Source organism: Cajanus cajan, chromosome 1, assembly GCF_000230855.2.
Source record: "Cajanus cajan strain Asha chromosome 1, NIPB_CcT2T_4, whole genome shotgun sequence".
NCBI classification, from domain to species: domain Eukaryota; kingdom Viridiplantae; phylum Streptophyta; class Magnoliopsida; order Fabales; family Fabaceae; genus Cajanus; species Cajanus cajan.
Window position 1 is genome coordinate 22,116,633 of NC_138517.1, and position 22,012 is coordinate 22,138,644.

The 22,012-nt window shown below is 32.1% G+C and overlaps 1 protein-coding gene and 1 long non-coding RNA gene across 2 annotated transcripts; both read left to right on the forward strand.

The window, feature by feature from the left end:
- The first annotated feature begins 3,016 nt into the window (after positions 1-3,016).
- LOC109805629 (uncharacterized) lies at positions 3,017-6,114 on the forward strand. Its single transcript, XM_020367794.3, has 4 exons — positions 3,017-3,447; positions 4,484-4,715; positions 5,221-5,345; positions 5,671-6,114. The coding sequence occupies exons 1-4, from the start codon at positions 3,130-3,132 to the stop codon at positions 5,737-5,739; spliced, it is 744 nt and encodes a 247-aa protein (XP_020223383.1). The 5' UTR covers positions 3,017-3,129; the 3' UTR covers positions 5,740-6,114.
- An 8,023-nt stretch (positions 6,115-14,137) lies between these two features.
- LOC145958913 (uncharacterized) lies at positions 14,138-21,703 on the forward strand. Its single transcript, XR_014434475.1, has 2 exons — positions 14,138-15,234; positions 21,495-21,703. It is a non-coding gene; the product is annotated as an uncharacterized LOC145958913 (long non-coding RNA).
- Positions 21,704-22,012: the final 309 nt, after the last annotated feature.

A 22,012-nucleotide genomic window follows, 5' to 3' on the forward strand; every position in this document is an offset into this window, starting at 1 on the left:
GCCTGATAATGAGTGGCTTAATAAACCCTTCAACACTTGCTAGGATAGGCTATGATATGCTTTGATAACATATTAAGAAAGTGAGTTAAAAGCCTAATTCAACCTTACAAAAATGGCTTGTAAGGTGAGGATGGCTCCCCATTTATATATAGTATTATGGCCTTATTCCTAGTCAATGTGGGATCTCCAAGGTATGTTGGATATTTGATATCGACTAAGAATAAGGTCACAATAGTGTATATAAGTGGGGAATAATCTTCACCTTAGAAAGTTGATTTGTAAGATTGAAAATTCTTAACCACTTTCTTAAGATGGTATAAGAACATATCAAAGTTTATATCCTAGCGATTTATTAGTGGGGTTATCAAGCCACCCACTATTGGCTCGTTATTGGGCCACCCACAAATGTCTAGTATTATAAACTTTATACTCGAGATGCTCAGTTCTCAACGTAACACATCGACTAGAAATAAGACCATAATATATATAAGTGCATAGTAATGCTCACCTTATAAGTCAATTTTGTAAGATTGAGTCAGACTCTTAACCTACTTGACTTAAAGTCTCTTCCGCGGCTTAATGATACCAAGTTTTCATGGGTGGATGTGGAAGCCCTTGGTACTAGGAAAGTGTTCTCTAAGATGATTGAGTTGCTTTGGTTGATGGAGGAGGTTCCTCTCACTTGTTTAGGAATGGGTGATTCATATTGGGAATTTGAGTTTTTTGAGAGTGATGGGAGTTTAATTCGCATGGAGTAGAGGGAATTGGTTGAGCATATAAAACGCATATATGAAGTAAAAAAAAAACACATGATTTCCAAAATTTTTAAAAAATTTGTAGACATGATTTATATATTAATTTTTTTTAATTTAATAGTTGGATCATTAAAACTTGGTGTAAAATATGAGTTATTGAATGAAGTAAAGTAAGTCTACACTTAATAAGTGAATCTCTTTTCATATATGTATATGTGTGTGTGTGTGGAGTGTCATCAACACACTGATCTCTAACACACTCTTCTAGATACATTTCCTTTTATTGGTTAGAATTTATTGAAAGTCACAAAATCAGGAGAAAGGGTCATTAAATAGGATATGAGATCCATCAACTTTTATATTTTTGAATAAATTTTAACTAATTAAAAATAGTGTGTTCAAAAGAGTGTGTTCCTAGCTCCCTCTCTCATAATAAGATATGTTGATACACTCCTTGTGTCTATCAAGATCCATTGACACCATGGTGTCAAATTAATGAAATGATACTTTAAATTATTTTTATAAAATGTAATTCAATCATCCCAAATGTTGTATTTGATGATATTTATGTATATAAAATTTAAAATGATTTAAACTCTTCTAAATATGTTATCTACCAATATATATTTACATGTATTTTGTATATCACTTTATTCATTAAAATAAATTAATATGATGAACTACCAAATAATTTTATAATTGAATCCAATTTTGTATACTTGATCTAATTAGTAATATCATCAAGTATAACGATCGGATCGATTGAATTTACATTCTATAAAAAAATTATTGAATGTGTAATTTTTCTAATTTGACACTATAATATCAATGAATTCTAACTCTCTCTCTCTTTGACAAACACACACACACACATATATATATAAAGAGAGAGAGAGAGGGAGACAAAGAGTAAAAGGACTACATTCCTCTAAGACTAACTCTAAAAGAGTTACTTCTCATTCATCCTTCATTTTCTTCAATTTAACATATAATTGTCATTAAATTAAAAGAAAATAAAGGACAAAAATAAAGAGTAAATCTTTTAAAATTAATTTAAAGTAACTTGATCCTCTCTCATATGTATATTGTTTTGGAATAAAGAACGATTAATGAGTCCAAATTATATTTTAATTAAATTTTGTTTTTATAGACAACACTCATTCATACTATACTTATGTCTCATTAATTTCTTTATGTTTGATATTTTTCATAAGCAGATGGACACTCTCTAAGTTGGAGCTTAGAGCCGCTTGATGGAAAAAGGGTGTAGTGTTTGAGCTTTCTAATGGATAGGAGTTTGTTTTATCTTTTAAGTAAATGCTTCTACATGTTACAACTTACAACACATCTTATTCCAAAAGTTGGTATTGGGGTTTTTATAATAGATTTATGTTTTGTTTTCCACACCAGCTCTTGCAATTTGGAATACAAAGTTTCCATGTCCTATAAATATAGATTAAATGATTCAAATCCACTACCTCATGCATTAATGGCAATCACAATACAACTAGAAGATTCAAGAGCTTTATATTTGTATAAATATATTATACATTATATATTACTTAAATATGTGAAAAAATAAAAATAAACATTTATTATAATATAATAATATTATAAAACTAAATAAATAATAACTTAAACTTTTAATATTATTTATTTTAATTTATTATTTTGATAACCAAAATAACATACATTATTGATGTGATAGTTCTTATTGTTCCTTTCGATAATGTAATAGTTCTCGATGTATTGTTTTATCTATACCACATATATCTTTTATGAAAGACAATTCTATTCAAACCAAATAAAATTATCATGGAAAGGAAAGTTCTTGAATATTTAATATACTTCAAACAGGATAAAATTATGAGTTAATCACTTATACATTGTCGGTATAAAGTTTTTTTACACTGACAACCAATAAAATTCTTTTTTCAAGTATTTAATATATTAATGACTCGAATTCAAGACTATTGATTAAACTAAAACAACACTCCTCATCAATTAATTCATGTGCTAGTTGATAATAGTTCTTGTTGTTTGTTATTATAAAAAGCAATATTAAATATTACTAAGCTTGTACAATCAATTATTTGCAACATTTTTTAAGTTAATACTAAAATTGGAAAGACTATGTTAGTGACTAAAATATAGTATTTGTATTGATTGTAACAAAACAATTTTGAAGATATTAAGAAAAAGGATATTTAAATTTGAATGAAACAAAATGAAGGAAAGAACACGTAAGTACACGTAGTATGACTAAGGGTGTGTTTGACTAACTGCATTTGCCATCCTCTTCGGATCTCCAAACAAATCCAACAAAACCAACGCTCTCTACAAACCAAATGCTGCTGCCAATGCCATCCACGCCATGACCATCCACGTTCGTCGCATCCCGCGCGCCGCCGCCGCCATGAGCGCCACCGCCGCCGCCATCTCGCGTCGCATTCCCAACCGCTTCATGGCGAGGCCGCCGCCGCCGCACTTCCGCCGCCTGACGAAAACGCACCGTCCTCCGACGCCGCCAATGCCCGTCGTTTCGTTCTCCTCCTCTTCCTCTTCCTCTCCCTCTCCCTCTCGCAAGTCCGGCTTCGTGGCTTGGTATCTGCGCATGCTCCAATCTCACCCCCTCGCCACCAAGAGCGTCACCTCCTCCATTATCTTCGCCGCTGCTGACGTCACCTCCCAGGTGATGAACCTTCTTTTGCGATTCTTATAAGATGTATACAATATCGTTATATGTTAATTTTAAGGGTTTAATGGTCTTCACAATTTTACACTTTCAATCAATGAAAAATATTGTTACCATGACTTTTGAGATAAATTAATAAATTTGTCGTACATTTGTTCCTTGCTGAATGAAAGGATATAACTGTTTTACGTGGTTGATGGGTAGTCTATATATTCATTTTTTAAATTTACTCATTTTTACTCATAGTAATAAAAAAGTTATAGAAACTAAAAATAAAAAAGTCATAAATTACACGAAGAAAAGTTATATTTAAAGACTATTTTTTAATTTCCTAGTTTGCAGAACTTGCAAAATAAGAAATTAAAAATACAAAATTTATTCAAATCAACTAAGAAAGGAAACAGAGGAAAAAAGGAATGAAATGATGTAAGGAAACACAACTAAGACAAATAAAGCCACTTGTTTGAATGATTTGCGAACAAAATGTTTAGACAAATTTGGAATAGATTGAAATCTAGAAAAGGGTTTTTTTTTTCTAGATTGTAAGATATTCTAACTTCAAATTGTTTGCATAACTTGAGCTTCTATAAAGGTTATTTCAGACTAAACTTTGTTTTCGTAAGCCTTATTCAAACATTTGACACCGAGACTTGTTCACTTTTATCTATCGTATTTTTAAGTCTGCTTGGTGAATGAATGAGTTGAGTACTAAGTAAGATAGCAACACTCTACATTCCCCTTCTCCTAATTCAATTTGCTTTTGGTGTAATGATTACTCATTTTTGAGCTGGTATGTTGTAACAGTTTGTGTGAAATTGTATGAGTATGGCATAGGATGACTGAATTACTTTCTATTTGATATATTCTTTAATGAATTTTTATTATATCGAACTACTTGTATATTTTGAATCAAGGTCCAGGAGCATACTCTGTTTACTGAATTGGGTAAAAATGCTCTCATTATTTTTATTATTACTACTTTTGGCTTTTATTGGGTCTTTTTCACTAACATTCTGATTTACTCATTTGTTAGATTATAACATTGCCCTCTTTTTCTGCTTCCTACAATATACTGAGGACATTCCGAATGGCAGCATATGGGTTGCTAATTTTGGGGCCATCACAGCACAATTGGTTTAATTATCTATCCAAAATTTTACCCAACACAGATGTGACATCAACGTTGAAGAAAATCTTAATGGGGCAAGTTATATTTGGTCCTGTGATCAATACTGTCTTCTTCACCTATAATGGTGCTCTTCAAGGTGATCTTTAGCTTCTGAATACTGACCTTGTCTTAAATCTTCAATTCTATAAGCTCATATGATACTAAACTGAAATGGATTGTTAGTTGATTTAGATAGTTTTTAACTCTAAATGATTTGTTTATGGGCTTCATTTATACCCCAATACCTTTTTCTAATATTCTTTGGCTACTTACAGATTCGGGTGTAGGGAACTTGGGCTGTTTTATATACTCTGCCTGCATATTTCACCCTATACAGATTTAACATAAGCATTATTATTTTACAAGTTTAATGGTTTTGCACCGAGAGTGTAAAACAAGTTTACACAGTCGATCAATTAAAAAACATTGTTGGGAAAACTACTTTACAATTTTCGTGCATAGTCTATTTTCTCTTATTTTATTTATTTCCACTCAATTTTTTTGGCATTGTGCTTGTTAAAATCTGCTATATTGGGGAACAAGCATATAGTTTTTACAAAGTTATTGGTGATTCTGAATTACGATTTTGATACTGATATCAGGTGAAAGTGGACCTGAAATCATTACCAGGTTGAAGCGAGATCTACTTCCTACATTGTTAGGTGGTGCACTCTTTTGGCCCGTTTGTGATTTTGTTACCTTCAGATTCCTTCCAGTCCATTTACAGGTTTGTGATTGTGGATAAAATTTCTTTGTTAAGAACAATTTCATGTTTTATTTTTAAAGATAAAACTTGCATAAAGTATTTTTTTAGTACTGTTCGCCTATCAAAATTAAAGTTTCATCTTATAATATGTATAATAAATAATTCATTAAATGCTAATGTATAATGTGGATGTAAAACACCAATTCTAATAGGAAAACAGTGACCACAATACCTATTGGTTCCGGATAAAGTTTTGTCCTTATTTTTATTTAATCAGCAGTTTTTATCTTTTTTGTGATTGTATTAGCTTTATAGCTATTGTTTGAATCTCTTTTACATGCTGCAGCCACTGCTTAATAGTTCCTGTGCATATGTATGGACCATATATTTAACATATATGGCAAACCGAGGGTGACCAATGCTTGGCTTTTGTATACGTGCCGTTGCTTAGAAGATCTGTTGGCAGAGAGATATTTGACTGAGATTCAAGAATCTTTGTAGTTGCAAGTTTCTTAATTTCATATTTATTCAATTCTTTATGTATATAGCATACACTTTATATTCTTAGTTTTCTCTTTAATTTGAAAGGAAGTGACTTTTTTTCTTGATAATTATAGAGGTAAACAGAGATAAAAGTCATGCTTTACACTCTTAAATTGTTGTTTCTGTCTGTCACTGGTAGGAGTAGGTCTCTACTTTGACCTCTTTTTCTCCAGTAACCTGGACTTATTAAATGTCAAATTAATTTGTTACGTATTTTAAATATTAATAATTAGTGTTTTTTTTTATCTGTATCAGTTTTTATTTATTTATTTATATTCATAATAGCTAATTATAATAGTTTTTCGCATAAATTATGACCTTAAATATTATACTACTACCCTAAACCTTTAATATATAATAATAATAATAATATATAATAGTTTCTGCATAAATGTAGTTTCTTTATATTTGTAAAAGTCAAATATGATATTAAATTTAATTCATTTTCATAACAAATAAATATAATTTATTATGTTTCTCTTGTTTTTGTATGTGTTAGCATGTAGGCTCTGACTCATTTTTATACATCCTTCTTTAATTATTTTTTCTTCGAGAAGACCCTTCTTCAATTTATGTAATGCAAGTTATTTACTTGATATATTATTTTCAAATGCTATAAGTAAAATACATTTGAGTAAAGTAATGTAAAAAATGGTTCATTTACCATGCTTGTGTCCATATATACTTTCATTCTCACAAAAATTGTTCTTTCACTATATATAGATACCAAGATGTGTGTTTGTACATGAGAGGGCTATTTTTATATAAGAACGATAAAAGTGAATGTTGACAATTGTATTTTAGCATGATGATCGAGATTAAAACTCATGAGGTTTTTTTTTTCTCACTAAATCTGTGTGAGTTTAAATTGGATCACTCTTAGCTTATTTTTAATTATTACTTCCTTTCTATCTTTTTAAAAATTGTCTGTTTTAAAGCAAAATTTGGTTTTATTTATTTATCATTTTTAAAGTCAAAGAGAATATTAAATTTTTTTTTTTCAATTATACTCTCACTAATCATATAATTGAAACTAGTTTATACATTACCAGAAAATATATGTTTATTATGAAGTAAAAATGAAATATGATATAATAAAAATATCAATATAATTTTATAGAAATAAAAAAAATTATTACATTTCTAGGTCTAAATATAACAAACTTAAATAACTATTAAAAAGGAACGAAACTTATTTTCTTAAACAAAAATGAATTGTCCAACTATTAGAATAAACTCTTAAAGGATTATTGTAAGGACAATACTTCGATGTAATTTCTTATGTTTATTTTTTGTTGTTTTACGATCAAAAATAGAATTTCATTTCCCTAATTTGTGTAATAAAAATTTACATGATAAATTATTATAAATTTTGAAGGTAAAAACTTCTATAAATCTCACCTTTTTTCTTATTATAAATACTAGAGAAAAAAAAAAAAGACACCGCATGTCTCTTAATATTTATTTTATAAGATAAAATAGAGTGAGTAGTTATTAAAAAAGAATTATAGTTATTAAAAAAATTATTAATCTTTTAAATTATTTTTAATAATAAAAAAATATAATAATTTATTAATATGAAGATAAAAATGATTAATAAAGAAGATATTCATTTTAAATATTAGTATAATACCGTTTCCTTTTCTTTCATCTCATTTTCTTCATATTTTTCTTTTTTGTCACATCATTCATCACTGTTTTTCCTTCCTTTTTTTTCTTTCTTTTTATCTTTCTCTTCTAATTCACCTTAAAATGGGTAGATATAGTATTTTTAACACCCCATTTTTTAATAAAATATAATATAAATATTTTATTTATAATTTAATATTTTTATTTTATTAATAATGACGGTTAAATATTTGTTTTAATTATGTAATATATTTTAGAATATATTATATGATATTTTATTAAAGAATAAAATAATATTTTATTAAAAAGGAAGGGATCTTCGAGATAACTGTAGTTAGTATGTTTTAACTAGAGGATTAAAGGGAGGTTAGACTTCTTTTTTTTTTTTTTTTAAAAAAAGATGAGCTTTCTGATCAAACCTTTTTTTACGTTTCCATTTTCATGTACACACTTCAGAGTTCGAAGAATAGGAGCAACAAGGAAATCACTCTGAAGCCATGCACGTATCATCTAGAGCTTAACCAAGTAAGGGGGGAGTGAGAAACTTTGCTCTAGGTATTGGTTTGTATGCTGCGTAGTGGGATTGGCCTCAATCTTGTGTTTGTTGTATGCTTATGTATGAGAAGTTTTTCCCAATTGTGTTTGTTTCACTTTGTTTTCTTCTTGTATGTAATTACTTGTATGAATTGCCTTAATGAATGATTGATTTCATGTTTTGAGATATTAATTGTATGATTTGAGATCTCTGTACGTTTCTTGGAATCCCCAAGGGAATGTATTGGTGATTGTACGAAGAGATTATTAGGTATGTAGTTATATGTATAAATTGTATTTTTTAGAAGTGTAACATATCATATAGAGAGTTTTTATCAATTGGATTTAGAAAAAAAAAATTAGGTGTGAGTTGTGTCAGATTCTGAAAATTCTAGTATAAATATATCTAGGTATTTATCTGATTTCTCAGTGTGATTAATGAAATAGAGTTCTTATTGTTGGATTATAAAGTATACATTTAGAGCTATAGTTTAGACTCAAGAATCACATAAAAATGTTAAGGAATGATCAAGTTATGTGAGTTAAAAAATGAACCTCATATTTTGTGCATGAAATATAACTTGTGTACATTATAAGCTTTTTGAGTAGACTTAAATGGAAGCATTAGGTTTTGTAATCTTCATGAAAGTTGTAGCCTTGGATGTTAGCTTTTAAATTCTGTTAGAATCACCTAAAAAAGAGGTGTAGAACTCATGTTATGATCAAATTAGTGAGCAAAGGTCAAAGTGTCAAATTTAGGCTGAAACATTGCGGTTTTGTATTTATTTAAAATAGTAGATGGCATATTCAACTCTTGAGGTCAACATAGAAGTTGAAGATAATTGTATTATATTTCTAATAAAATTAAGATTAATTTAATATCATATATATAGCTCTAGATAAGACGTTTGGATCACACAAGGTCTTAGAAAGTTAAGTTGTGGAAATGTAGTTTGTAATGAGGATGATGAATAACTTTACCCTTTTAGTGTTTGATCTTATGAATAATTTGTGTAACACCCTGAGATTTTTCTAATAATAATAATAATTAATTAGGGAGATGATAATGATTTTATTTTATTTTGTGATTAATAGTTTTTATTTTATACATTTTAATAGATTTAATTAGGTAGGGGAGTGTTAGAAATAATTAAGATAAGAGAGGGTTTAGAGAAATAAAATTTATAGATTATAAGAGAAGGGAGACATGGGGGTTATTATTCATTTTTTTTCACGTTCTTTGACGCTGTGTGCTTTGAAGAGAACGCATATGGAGAACAAGGACAAAGAATCATCAAAGATAAGCCAAAGGCGTTGATATGATACCTTGCATCACTCTAGGTAAGGGGGAGTGAGAACACTCATCTATGGGAATTGGGTGTATGCATGAAAGGTTGAGAGATTGACCTCAATCCCATAAGTATTTTGTTTGATGAATTTTTATGTATGTTTGATGTGATTTAGAGTAGATTTCTAATATGAAGTCTATTTGATGATTAGATGTTTCTAAAGTAATTAATTGAGTGCTTTGAGGAAAGGGGTTAAATCCTAAGGAAAATAATTGATTAATCTTAGGGATAAAAGTTGTAGACGCTGAAGTTAGTAATTTTCTAGATGTAAAATGAGTTCTGGATGATTATAACTTGTATGATTGATTATGGTGATGTGTATTCAATATTATTGCTCAAATGTTGATGTATTTGGGTGTTGGATCTCACACGACCCCAGGCTCCAGTGCCCAAAAGTCGAGCGTACCTTCATATGTATGAAGGCTTTGTCTAGATGTGTTGGTGTCGGATGTGGAAATACCCATGCCGAGCGTGAAGTGCCCAAAGTGATCTCTATCTCAGCTTAAAGTTGGGCACAACTTTATTAAGTCGGGCGCAAGATGGATATGTGCTCTCTGTCTCGCCTTAAAGCCGAGCACAACTTTTTTTAAGTCAGGCTTGTTTTTTTTTTAAGCTGGGCTTGAATTAAGCCGAGCGTGAGTTGGCCAAAATGCTCTCTATCTCGGCTTAAAGTCAGACGTGGGTTCCCAAGCCCGCCGTACATTGTTAGGAGACTCTTTTATGATGTTTTAAATGATGATTGATTATGTAGTGATGCATATGTATATATGCATTTATGCTTGATGAATGATGATTTTTATCTTGGTGGATGACATTCGAAGTGGATAAATATAGATGTTGATGAATGGTGAATTGTATGATGATGAATGTATATAAATACTCTATGAATGATAAATATTATCGAAATGGGTGACAATTAATGAGGATGAATATAGATGTTAGAGAAACGATGATTATAAGGTGATCATGATGTATTGATATAGAAGCATTTGCATGGTTGTGACATGCCATCATATTTGCCTAATTCTGTGGTTCTGGTGGGAACTTGTTTATGTGGTTTTGGTGGGAACCTATAGGTTTTTTGGTGGGAACACTTCTATGTTGTAGCCTAAGGTTAACTCGGGACTTAGGTACCAATTGTATATTCTCGATGATGATGGCCAGGTACCCCATGCATTTAGACATAAGTGCACATTGCATTGCATTTATGTGTATGTGTTTTGTTAATGGCATTGATGATGTTATAGTGGAAGTAGAAGTATTAAAAGTTGTTATTATATTTGTTTGTCGTAAAAGGATGGGATACTGAGGGTTGCGACCCATTCCTTATAGAGTGAGATTGTTCTCACTCCTTGTTTGTTTGTTGGTATGTTTTGTATATTTTATAGACAAAGATCCTTAGTCTTGGGAGGAGTAGGGAGAAGTCTAGGTGTGTGCAAAAAACTCTGATGTCAATGTGACACCAGGGATTTGGAGTAGTTAGGAAATTATATTAAGTGTTTTGGTTTTAGTTCAAGTACATTTAAGTTGTAATTGTTATTTAATCTTTAGATGATCTAGTTACTATCTTTATAACTTTTAATGAGGATGATTTTAGATTTACGAACTACGTGTATATATATATATATTTAATTGAAATCTCTCTTAGAGGTAGATGGGTGTCACAGTTTGAGGTACTTATATCAATGTTTAGGAAGGATGAATTATGGTAGAAAGCAATTGTTAATAGGTTATGATGTAAATTGATTGTTAATGACTTGAGGTGTTATAATGATAATGATATTTGAGGACTTCATGTGTGATAGTGATTAAATTGTTAAAAATTCTTAGTTACATTGATCTCAATGGCTATGGTTAAGGTTTTAACATATGATTAAACTATCTCATAATGATTCTTACTTTAGGTGTATTCAATGATGTTGTGTAATCATTGTATTACTTAATATCTGGTTATAGTGTGTGAGTATGCCATTGATATGACATATTGTGAGTTATGTATGAATTAATTGATGTGCTTTGACATTTATGCATTTGATGTGTATGAATCTTGTGAGGGTCATCTAATGAGAAGTCTAAGTGAGGCTTAGCCATGATATGATATGATAAGATGTGTGATATGTTATGGTATAAGACCATGTGAATGTAATGCATAGAGTCTATTGACATGCATCTTATGCATTGTCAAAACCCAAAGAATTTTGATCTTGCCCACAGATGATTTAGACTTCGTTTTGAAAATCTCATCAGTTTAGGAATGCCCTTAAATCGGACTAATCCTTCACCGATGGTTTTTAAAAAGGGTTCTAAGGAGTCGCAACAGATATTTTACTCAAAACATCAAAAAAAGAAAAGGGTTTTCGTAAATTAATAATGGCCTTTATAGTTAGAATTTGGTTCCAGGGTCGATTACGTGTGGGAAAGGTATTAAGCACCCCATAGTTTCCTAACTTGGTACCCCATGGTGAATTTAACATAATAATGAACAACGATTAAACTTTTGCCCTTTTTATTAGCCATTTAAATGCTTATTATCTACAGGGTTGCTAATTGTCACATGCTAATAGGGTTATGAATAAAATGATTAAATAAATAAAGAGAGAGAAGAAATTAATAAAAACCTCTAAAACAAGCTTTATAGAAGAAATCTCAAATGGTGATGTAAGGGCATGTTTTGGCAGTCTTTCGCTCTACAAAGACCTCACAGTCGCTCTAGAATATAAGGAAAAGGGAGAGAGAATGAATAACAAGAAATCCTCATCTATGTGAGTAGTTTTTGGAGTTTGAGCCTTGGGCACACTTATATAGGCTCCCAAAGGCCTGGAATGGCCGTTCCTAACCTTGGAATGGTCGTTCTGGCCCTTAAAATTGCACTAAGTTGGGCTTTGGGAACAGGTCACTCCCAATTAGGGTTATAGTAAAAAATTTCTATTGGGAACGATCGTTCCAAGTTTGGGTAAGGTTGTTCCCAACTATGGTTTCCTATGCAAATTTTGAATTGGGAACGATCGTTCCAAGTGTGGGAACAGTCGTTCCACGCCTTAATCCCTAGCTTTTAGCATTCTAGGCCTCGTAGTATAATCGTAGTCCGTTTCAATGTTTTATCGGGCCCTTGATAGCTGCTCTTCAAGTCCTAGTGGCCTTTCGTCTTTAGCGAGGTGACCTGGATGAAATTTGGTGTTTACAACTGCCCTTTTTTACTTGTCCTTTGGATAATAAGATGTTGCTTTTTCCATAGGCAAGTAAAGACGTAGACATTTTGTTCAAGTTTTCTCTTCTTGTCTTTGTAAGGGCGATCAAGATGCGAATGCTCCCTGTTGATTCGTTTATCAAATGGATTTGTTTGCATCCTTGTTTGTTCCTTGGATAGTAGAGCGTATAGACTACATTTTCTAGAGATAGGTAAGGATGGAAAGATGTTATGGCTTTGACCTTTGTCTCCCTATCTTCATGTGGACACTCAATTTTGTTCCCTTTAGTCATCTAAGTTTGTTTGCACCCTTGTCGATCCCTTGGATAGTAGGACGTTGAGTCTGTGTTTTCTAGTGGTGAGCAAGGATAGCAAGGTGCTTTGTTTGAACCTTCGACTTCATCTCCTCTGTTGTTTCTCTATAGGATCGTGTGGTGAGTTTATGCTGAAAATTCTTTAAGTCTACTACGGAGTAAGTATGTTTTAAGCCTAGTCTCTCCAGGTTGGACTAACATTATTTGAGAATCCAACCATCCATGGGGTGGGTATTTTTATTTACGCATCTCTAGACCGTTAGTTGAGTATTTTTAGTTGTGCCTCTCCAGATTGATGGTTGAGTATTTTTTCTTGTGCCTCTCCAGACTGATGATCAAGTATTTTCAATTACACCTCTCCAAACTGGTGGATTAAGTATTTTTAGTTGCATCTCTCCAAACTAATGGTTGAGTATTTTTTACTGTACCTCTCCAAACTGATGGTTGAGTATTTTTAGCTGCACCTCTCTAGAATGATGGTTGAGTATTTTTAGTTGTGCCTCTCCATATTGATGGTTGTTGCTTGAACTTGATTTCTTGTATGTGATTTGTTGGACATACCCTTGTGTTGGCGGGCGAAGGAGTGTTTCCTTATAAAAGGATCGTAACTTGTGATCCTATCTTTTTCTCCATTTGAGGAGTTTGGTGGTGTCCTCTTTAGATTAATGGTGAATTGATGAAGAATGCCCTTGAGATGGCGGGTAGGAAGGTTGTTAAAGGGATCATGACTTGGGAATCCTGTCTTTCTCTATTTGAGTAAGTTTGTAGGAGTAAATTTGTTTGTCTTTGATTGGGGAGGATTGTGACTTGGGATCCTATATTTCTTTGCTTGGGAAGTGATGGAAAATGGTGCATGTTGATGGTGTGCTTAATGATCTTTTGGTTCCCTTGGCTTGTGTTGTCTTTGCTGAAACTTGTGTTATTCTTGTCGTGTGAGTATTATTTTGCTAAAGCCTCTTCAGGCTTGATCCTTGTTGTTGGGGATTCTCATCGAATAGTGTTTGATAAAGTTTCTTCAAGCTTGATCTAAGCTCTCTTGGAGTGTCGACAAGTTGTTGGTAGTGCCCTTGTGTTGGTAGGCAGAGGATCATCCTCTTGGTAGGATGCTCAAAACTATTTTTTTTCGTTAGGGATTTGGGAGAAGATGTTGAGGACACCTTAACAAGCTCTACTATTGGCTTGCTACTAGGCAAGATTGCTAGTGGACAAAAAGAAAATGATGCATACTGATGTGATGAGGGGATGATTTTAATGCCTCTAGCTTTGATTGTTTTGCCTCTGTCTAGATGGTTATCTGCTAGGGATTGTGCAATTTTTTCATATGAGTATTCCTTTGCTAAAACTCTCTAGGCTTGGTCCCTTTTACTGGGGACTCTTTAGAGTTTGTGTATTATTTGAGTTGAAGCCTTTCCAGGCTTGATATGCATTGTTGGCGGATAGGCTACTCTTTAGCCAGATTTTTGCTTTTGTGGGTCTTTGGCTACTTGGTGACTAGTCTGTCTTGACTGAGGATTTTTTATATGAGTAGTTTTGCCCCTTGTTTGGATCTCGGGTATCCGGTAGCTCACATGTCTATTGGTCTTTACTTGGCTCTCAACTGGCTCCTCTCGGGAAGGAAACAATGGCTTTTTTTTAGATAGGGGTGGTATAACGACTCTACACCTTATTTGGATCTCTGATATTATGCGACTTGGTTGAGTTTTTTTTTTTCCGTTGATTTTCATTTTCTTAACTTTGACTTTTTCAACATGTTTGGAGCTTAGACTTTTTCTTGCTATTATGTCTTTTCCTAATTGCTTTGGCCTTTTCAAGATGTACGAAGCTTGCCTTTTTTTGAGCTATTGGCCTTTTTCTATTTTTTGTTTTATTTCTAGCTTTATTTTGCAGTCGCTAGTAGTGAAGAGATCCCTTCTGCACGATGATGGTTCTTGTCAAAGCTTTATTGGTAAGTATTATTTTGAAACCACTCTTGGCTTTGATGAGTATTCTTCCTATGCCACTCCTGGCTTCATCTTTTTGTAATCCATCCCTGGTCTTAGCATCCTCTCGATCATCATTAATTCAACTGAAGACAGAACCTCCTAGGTCCGAAGCTTGACTTATGTCATCATGACACCTCTTTTTGGGAAAGTAAACGCTTCAGATTCATTTGCTTTTCGTTTGATCTCTTAACCCTTCAGCTAGGTTGCCTTTCCATGCCTTATGCTGACTGTGAGCTCACTTAATCCTCCTTGGCAAGTTCTGTTCTATCTCGTTGTTGTTGTGTCTTTCTATGATTTTTCTTGTGCCCATATGGAACCTCTTCCAAGGAATGCCCTTATTGGGCCAGGCATCTGACACCCTTTTATTCTAAGGTAGCCTTGCTCGATGGTCGAGCTTTCTGGCATTTGTAATATTCTGAACTTTTGATACAAATATTATAAGTTTTCTTATCATTATCTTATTCTTAAAATAATAATTTAAATTTTTAGTTACAATATTTAAAATAAATAAATAAATACAAATTAAGTATAATGTTTTATTTTTGATTCCTTAAGATTTTTATATTTCCAGTAGATTAAAATAGAAATATTTACTATTCAATTTTCATTATAATTTTTTTTTCATAATAATATTTTAATTATTATGAAATATCAATATTTAGAATTGTTAAATTTTAAATGTTTAATATAAATAATTATATTAAAATTTTTAATATATATTATGAATGGTTAAAAGAAAGAGGTTTTTTTAATAAAAAATTCTCATGCATTCAATGCACGAATAAGGTTTGTGTAAAAATCAACATTCACTTGCACAAAGTTTATCCATACGCAATAGGAGGGTTGAGATAAAAAGAAATAGGAAGAAAATTTTCATTAGAAACTAACTAGGTAATCATTACAAATTTTGCTATAAATTAATAGGCCATAAGGTGGGGATTATTCAAGAGAAAAATTTTAAAAGAAAGAAGGAGAGAACTTAGTAAAGAGAGAAAGAACATTGAGAAGGAAGAGAGAAAAACAAAGAAAAGAGAGAAAGGGAAAGAAATATACAATCTTAGGATACCTCCAAGTCACTTCATTTTTCTACTAAGGTAAGGGGGAGGAGACTTATCCTTTTAAATTTTCTATACTATTATATTTGTTTATTTTATATGTTATATTTATGTGTATTTACTTAGTGAGGTGTCCCTAACATAATTTACTTGCTTAATCTATGATATTTTTTACTCTAAATAATTAATGAGGCGTTGCTAGTTTATGTTATTTAATTATTTTATGATGTTTATAACTGTTATTTACTAGATTAAAATTCTTTAATACATCCCATTCCTATAAATTATTTTTTTTAATATTAAAATTTATCTAGTTTAATTATTTTTATAATAGTTCTAAATATAATCTAGTTTTGTTTTAATTTTTCCTAAACTCATCTTATTGTTATTTATTCATACATTATAAAGATAAATATTGTTCTATGGTCATAAGAAAGAAAGTTTGAATTAATTTGTAGTTGGAGGTTTGACCTTGGAGATTTAAATGAGTAAATAACTTAAGGTAAAATAACTTTTTGTTATTTGTTATTATAATACTCATTTATCTTGATTAATCACTACAAGCATAATTCAATTTTTTTTATTATATCAAGAAGGATTAATATATTCACTTAATATTGGTTAAAAATATTTCTATGCATTTTTTTTAATTATTGATATCTATTGGATAATTGTTCTCACTCCTTATTTTTCTTTGTTTAAAAATTTAATTAATTATAATGTAAAATAGATGAATCTGTCAATCATACCACACCCTTTCACTTCTATTATCACGGTCTTTTTTTTCAGATACAAGTTAGGGTATGGACACAACTACATATGTTGTTATCTTTCAGGGCATATGAGTATCATCATTTATATTTTCACCAACCCAACAAACTCTTATTATTATAGATGGCCAAATAATGATTACTTTTTATCTACCTCTAGCCAATCACGCTAACCCAATAGCAAACCTATATCAACCTAATATGTAAATATTATAGTAAAAGTAGAGAATATATATAGTATGTAATTAAGTATGTTATTGTAAATATTGTAGAATGGTGTGGTATAAATATGAACTACTACATGTATATAAGTTCACAAAATTTTCTTTGTCTTCATGTAAAATATTATTAATGTTATAATTTTGTTAATAGTTTATAAGAAATATATATTTAGTATTAATTGAAGAACTATATAAATAGGTATTACAACGTTCGTGGGTGCTTTGACTCGAGAGCTCTCCGTAATCCGTAGCAAACTCAAACAAATAATGCAAAGATGTAAAGAGAATGTAAAGCAGGAATGGATTGGAGTTTTTTTTATTATTGAAATTCTTACCTTTATGTGCCCACTTGTGCCACATGCATGTAATGCAATGATGTTTCTATGTTAAGCTTAAAGTGCATATTAGTTTTACTTTCAAGAAATTAATCTATGTGCATTAATTATTGACATGGATTGCTAGTCTTAAACTGTTCCGAACTCATCTTTTGTCGGGTGTTCCTCTTTATACTGAGGTTTGCATAGATTGGTCGTTCCTCGTCTTTACAGGATATGATTTACTAGCTCATTAGACTCTATTCAGGGATGTCTTCGTCTCCTCTCTTTGAGTATTCACTATGCATTCTCCGTGTATTTCTTGATAGCATTTTAATTCCATAGGGGTCAAGAGAAAAGAAAGAAAGGAGACACTTTGATTTATCAAATGGCTCATTTAGAAAGGTCTTTGAAAATGTTTTTTTAGAAGCAGGGTTGGCCAAGGTAAGCTAGTGTTTAGATTGATAAATAAACATATTCTCAATAAAGAAATTATTTTCTATTTCCTCCTGAGTCGCCTTTAGGTTTTTAGCTCAGACTATTGCCTTCGTGTTTTAACTTTTGCCTAGGTTATCTTTTTAGTGGCTTCCTAGCAGACATTTCTTTTGATTCTAACATTTGCCTAGGTCACCTTTTTCTGTGGGTTTCTTAGCGGACCATACCCTAATTTTTGTGTAACCCCCTTTATTAGTTTCCTATCGAGCTTTTACTTTTTGTAGCATTTGTGAAATGGTTACTATTTGAAAGGGAGGTGTCCCTTACATTTGATTTTATTATTGCAAGTCACGTCTAATATCCGTCTGATTGTTCCTTCTTGCATTATTATGTTCTCTAGTTTCATCGCGTATTAGGCTATCATCTTGGTATTGTCCCTATTTTGAATAAACTTATTTATTATGGGTTATTTAATAAGGCTTAGATAGAGTGCTTTAGAGAGAGAAAATAAATAAAATAGAGAAAGTGTATGGTATTAAAATAATATTTTTATTTACGAGTGCCCATTTAACGTAGCTCAAGGGTCTGGACATTCCTCGAGTTCGTGATTCACACATAGAGAAGTAGAAGGAGAATGCCCATTAGAGAGGTCTAGTTTGTCTAATCACCAAAGCTAGTCCTCCACTTGTTTAGATGTCAGGGCTTCGGAATATCTCGTGTAGGGGGAGATTCCTTGACTTTTTCTCCCTTGAGGGTGTAGCTGGCTCATATCCTAAACCTTATTGCCTTGGATTCTCTCAAAATTGGGTAGCTCAATTATCCCTTGAACGTCCTTACCAAGCCTTTTGTCCTAGCTGGTAACCCTTCTTGAGCAGCCTCTGTGCTACTAAGCTTTCTTGTTCGAGGCTCTTTCAACATGGGCAATCTCTAACGCTTGAAAAAAATTTCCTTTGCCATATCCATGTATGAAATGGTGACTGGTTTGTTGATGAGTGGATCTTCCTCCGCTTACACACTATCAACTTATCATCCACCACGAACTTGACTTTCTGGTGGAGCGTGGAGGGTACATCTCACACTTGATGCCCTTTTCCTTGGAGACAACTGAAGGCATGAGTGATAACAAAGCTTGGAGCGAAATTTTCATGGAGTCTTGCTTTTTAGAAGGAATACTCGAGTTGCCTTTCGATTTTTAGCTCGAGTAGACATTACCTTTTTTTTTTCTTATTCTTTTATCCTTAACTTTTGCATAGGATGTATCCTATTGGGATCTTTAGTCCTTTTTTTTTTTTGCATAAGACCCTTGTCTTGGCAATTTTTCTTACCCTAATTTTTGCCTAGAACGCCTTTTGTGAGTTTTCGTCCTAACAGGCCTTTAATAAGCAATGCCTTCTTTTTCATTTTGAAATTATCTTGGTAAGAAAGCTTTATTCACTCTGCCTTGTACATTTGAGAAATTCATCCTCCTCCTTAGGTTTTTTTCCTTTCTTCTTTGAACTTTTTTTTTCTTTTCTTGAGATATTAGCTTACAATTCGCTAGAACTGTAGACTTGGCCACTCCTAGTTATTCCTCCAACCCCGGTGATGTTGGATGGTGCTCGGATCTCGAGGACCCACGACACGAATTTATCTTGGTCGTATAGGGAAGGACTCGTCGTCTCGATCATTAATCATTTTGGTGTTCTTTTCCCTTTATCCACTTGGATTGTAACTAGTTTAATCTTTAAGCATGTCCCGCTCTAAAGTGCAGTCTTGATTACCAGCGGCTTATGTTTCATCATTTACAATTGATTAATATGCATAAATTAAATCTCTTTTCATTCTTATTTACTCATTTATAAGGAAGGATATGTTCTAAATGAATGCAACGCAGAATGCAAAGATAATTAAGAACTGATAAATATTAACCTTATTGATTTGTTTATCAATGAATGCTTAATGTTTTTAATAGATTTTGACAATATCACAAAAGAATCTAAAGAAACCTTAAGGTGGCCGATGTCTATGCGAAACATGCCTTATTAGTGTCTAAGTCTGTATTGTTTATTTTTTGTTTAAGATTTTTCTAGGTGAGCTCATAATTTGCCCCCACTTTTTCTTAGAACTTTTTTTTTTCATTTTCATTCTAATGGGCTTTTGCAAGCAGTGCAGATTAGGTTCCAAGAAGGCTTGTTTCAATAGATATTTTTTTAATCAAAATGAGGGCCCAACCATAGTATTTTTTCAAAATTGATTTAGGCCTTTCTTTAGAGCACAGATATTGCCCATCTTAGGCATGATGTATTTTAAGATATTCATCCTTCTTAACTGTCTATGCATGATGCTACCTAATCCTTTCATAACCTAAAGAAAATAAATGCATGGTGGAGTAATGAGCTAGCCTAAAAATGTATGGCATTTTTTTCTGCCTACATTTTATCATATTTTTGTCATCTAAAGAAAGATGATGCATGGTAAGATAAGGCTCTTTTTTATTCATTTTTTTTATATAAAAAAAGTAAAAACTAATCATATGATATTGATGGAATGATGACCTAAGAATACACAAAGGGGTATTCATTTCTTTCTTTATTATTTTTTATTATTTTATTATTTATATTATTATTTGTTTGCTTGTTTTAAAATTTCAATCCACTCCTATTGAAAATAAACAATGTAAACAAGCAAATACACACACATATGCTTAAACAACGTATACCCACGAACAGTCACATTAAAACCCAAGGGTTAAAGTCCCTGAAAGAAAGGTGTGTGCTATAAGGTGGTTCTAACTGTTCTCACCGGTCTTTAAAAGGCCTCCAAGGTGCCCCCATTATAGGGACCTCGTATCTCTATTGTTGTCAACTAGAAGACTCCATGGTCCGTCCAAAGTATTCAGGCTATTGTAATCGGTTATCACCTTGAGTGTGATTTCAGACAATGACTTACAGGCTCCAAGGCCTTTCCTTGGGTCGACCATACATCAACCACTTCCTATGGTCATCTCTCTTGCCCCTGGGTATAGAGGGAACTTGTAGTGTCAAAGGTTTGTGTTCAGTTTATTTCAATCAAGTTTGAAAATTTTAAACAAACATGTAGATATTAAAGCCATATTAAACAAACGAACATTTACGAACAAGGTAAAAGGGATAAAAACTTAATTATTATTTTTATTATGTTAAATTCGTCATTAAATGAGTTTGACCCTCTTTAAGCTTCCCTTGTGTTGTCCTGGTCCATTTCGATGTTTTATCGGGCCCTTGAGGGTTGTTTTTCAAGTCTCAGTGGCCTTTCTTCCTTAGGGAGGTGACTCAGACGAAATCTGGTGTCTACATGCATAAAATGTTTTTAAGGTGTACGATATGGAATACATTGTCAAGGAAGGTCCCTTGTGTAAAAGCTTGGGAACCAACCTTGTGGGTAGCTTGGTTTGGAAGTCTCAATCCTACCCCCGTGAGCATGGGATGCATCTTGCGCAATTTAGCTATCTCGACCAGAACCTAATAGTATGTTCTTCTAGTGAGAGTGTGCAGAGGGTGTGACCTAGCATGTAATCCTAGACTACTCTACGTGTATTGCTAGTCGTGATGCACTAGTATGATATGTGATGTTTTTACTAGCACCACATGCATGATAACATGTAGTTCACGTTCATTGCGTATGCATTATAATCATAACTATTGTATCTTACTATGGTATGAATGAGTTAAATATGATGATATGCAAATGTGTATGTTATATCATGTTGTATTTGTTGTTCGTGTTTGGCTAATTAGTTTGCATTCTTGCACCGTGAGCTAAAGTGAGATGTTTCTCACTCCCTTTTTCTTTTGTGTTGTCTTCTTGTGGCTTTTACAGGTAATCAGAAGCATGATGTTGAGGATGTAGTGATGAGGCTTAGTCCTCATCATTAGATTTTGCATTGATAGAACACGTGACATCGAGGAATTAGTTAGGACTACTGAGAATTTGATTCTTGCTATTTATTTTGAGTAGTTTAATTTTTATTTCCATTGTAATTGTTATTTTCACTAAGTCTAATTTATGTTAAAATATGATTCTCTCTACCTGTGTGAACTTTGAGTTTATTTATTATATTGAGGTTATTCAGTTTTATATTGTATTATGGTATACAGGGTAGAAGGTGTCACATTTAGTAGTATCAGAGCCTGGTTGATTCAAACTAGACATCTGTGTTATGTGTCTGAACTGTGTTTTCGTGTGTACTCTAATTTTTGATTAGTTGTGTTATAGTATGATTATTTTTCTTGATTCTCGTGATTGCTTATTTGTTTTGATACTTCTTACTTATTTAAGTAGTAGTGGTTATGGGTGATATTGCTCGTGTCGCTAGCATAGGTGCGAGTAGTGGTGGA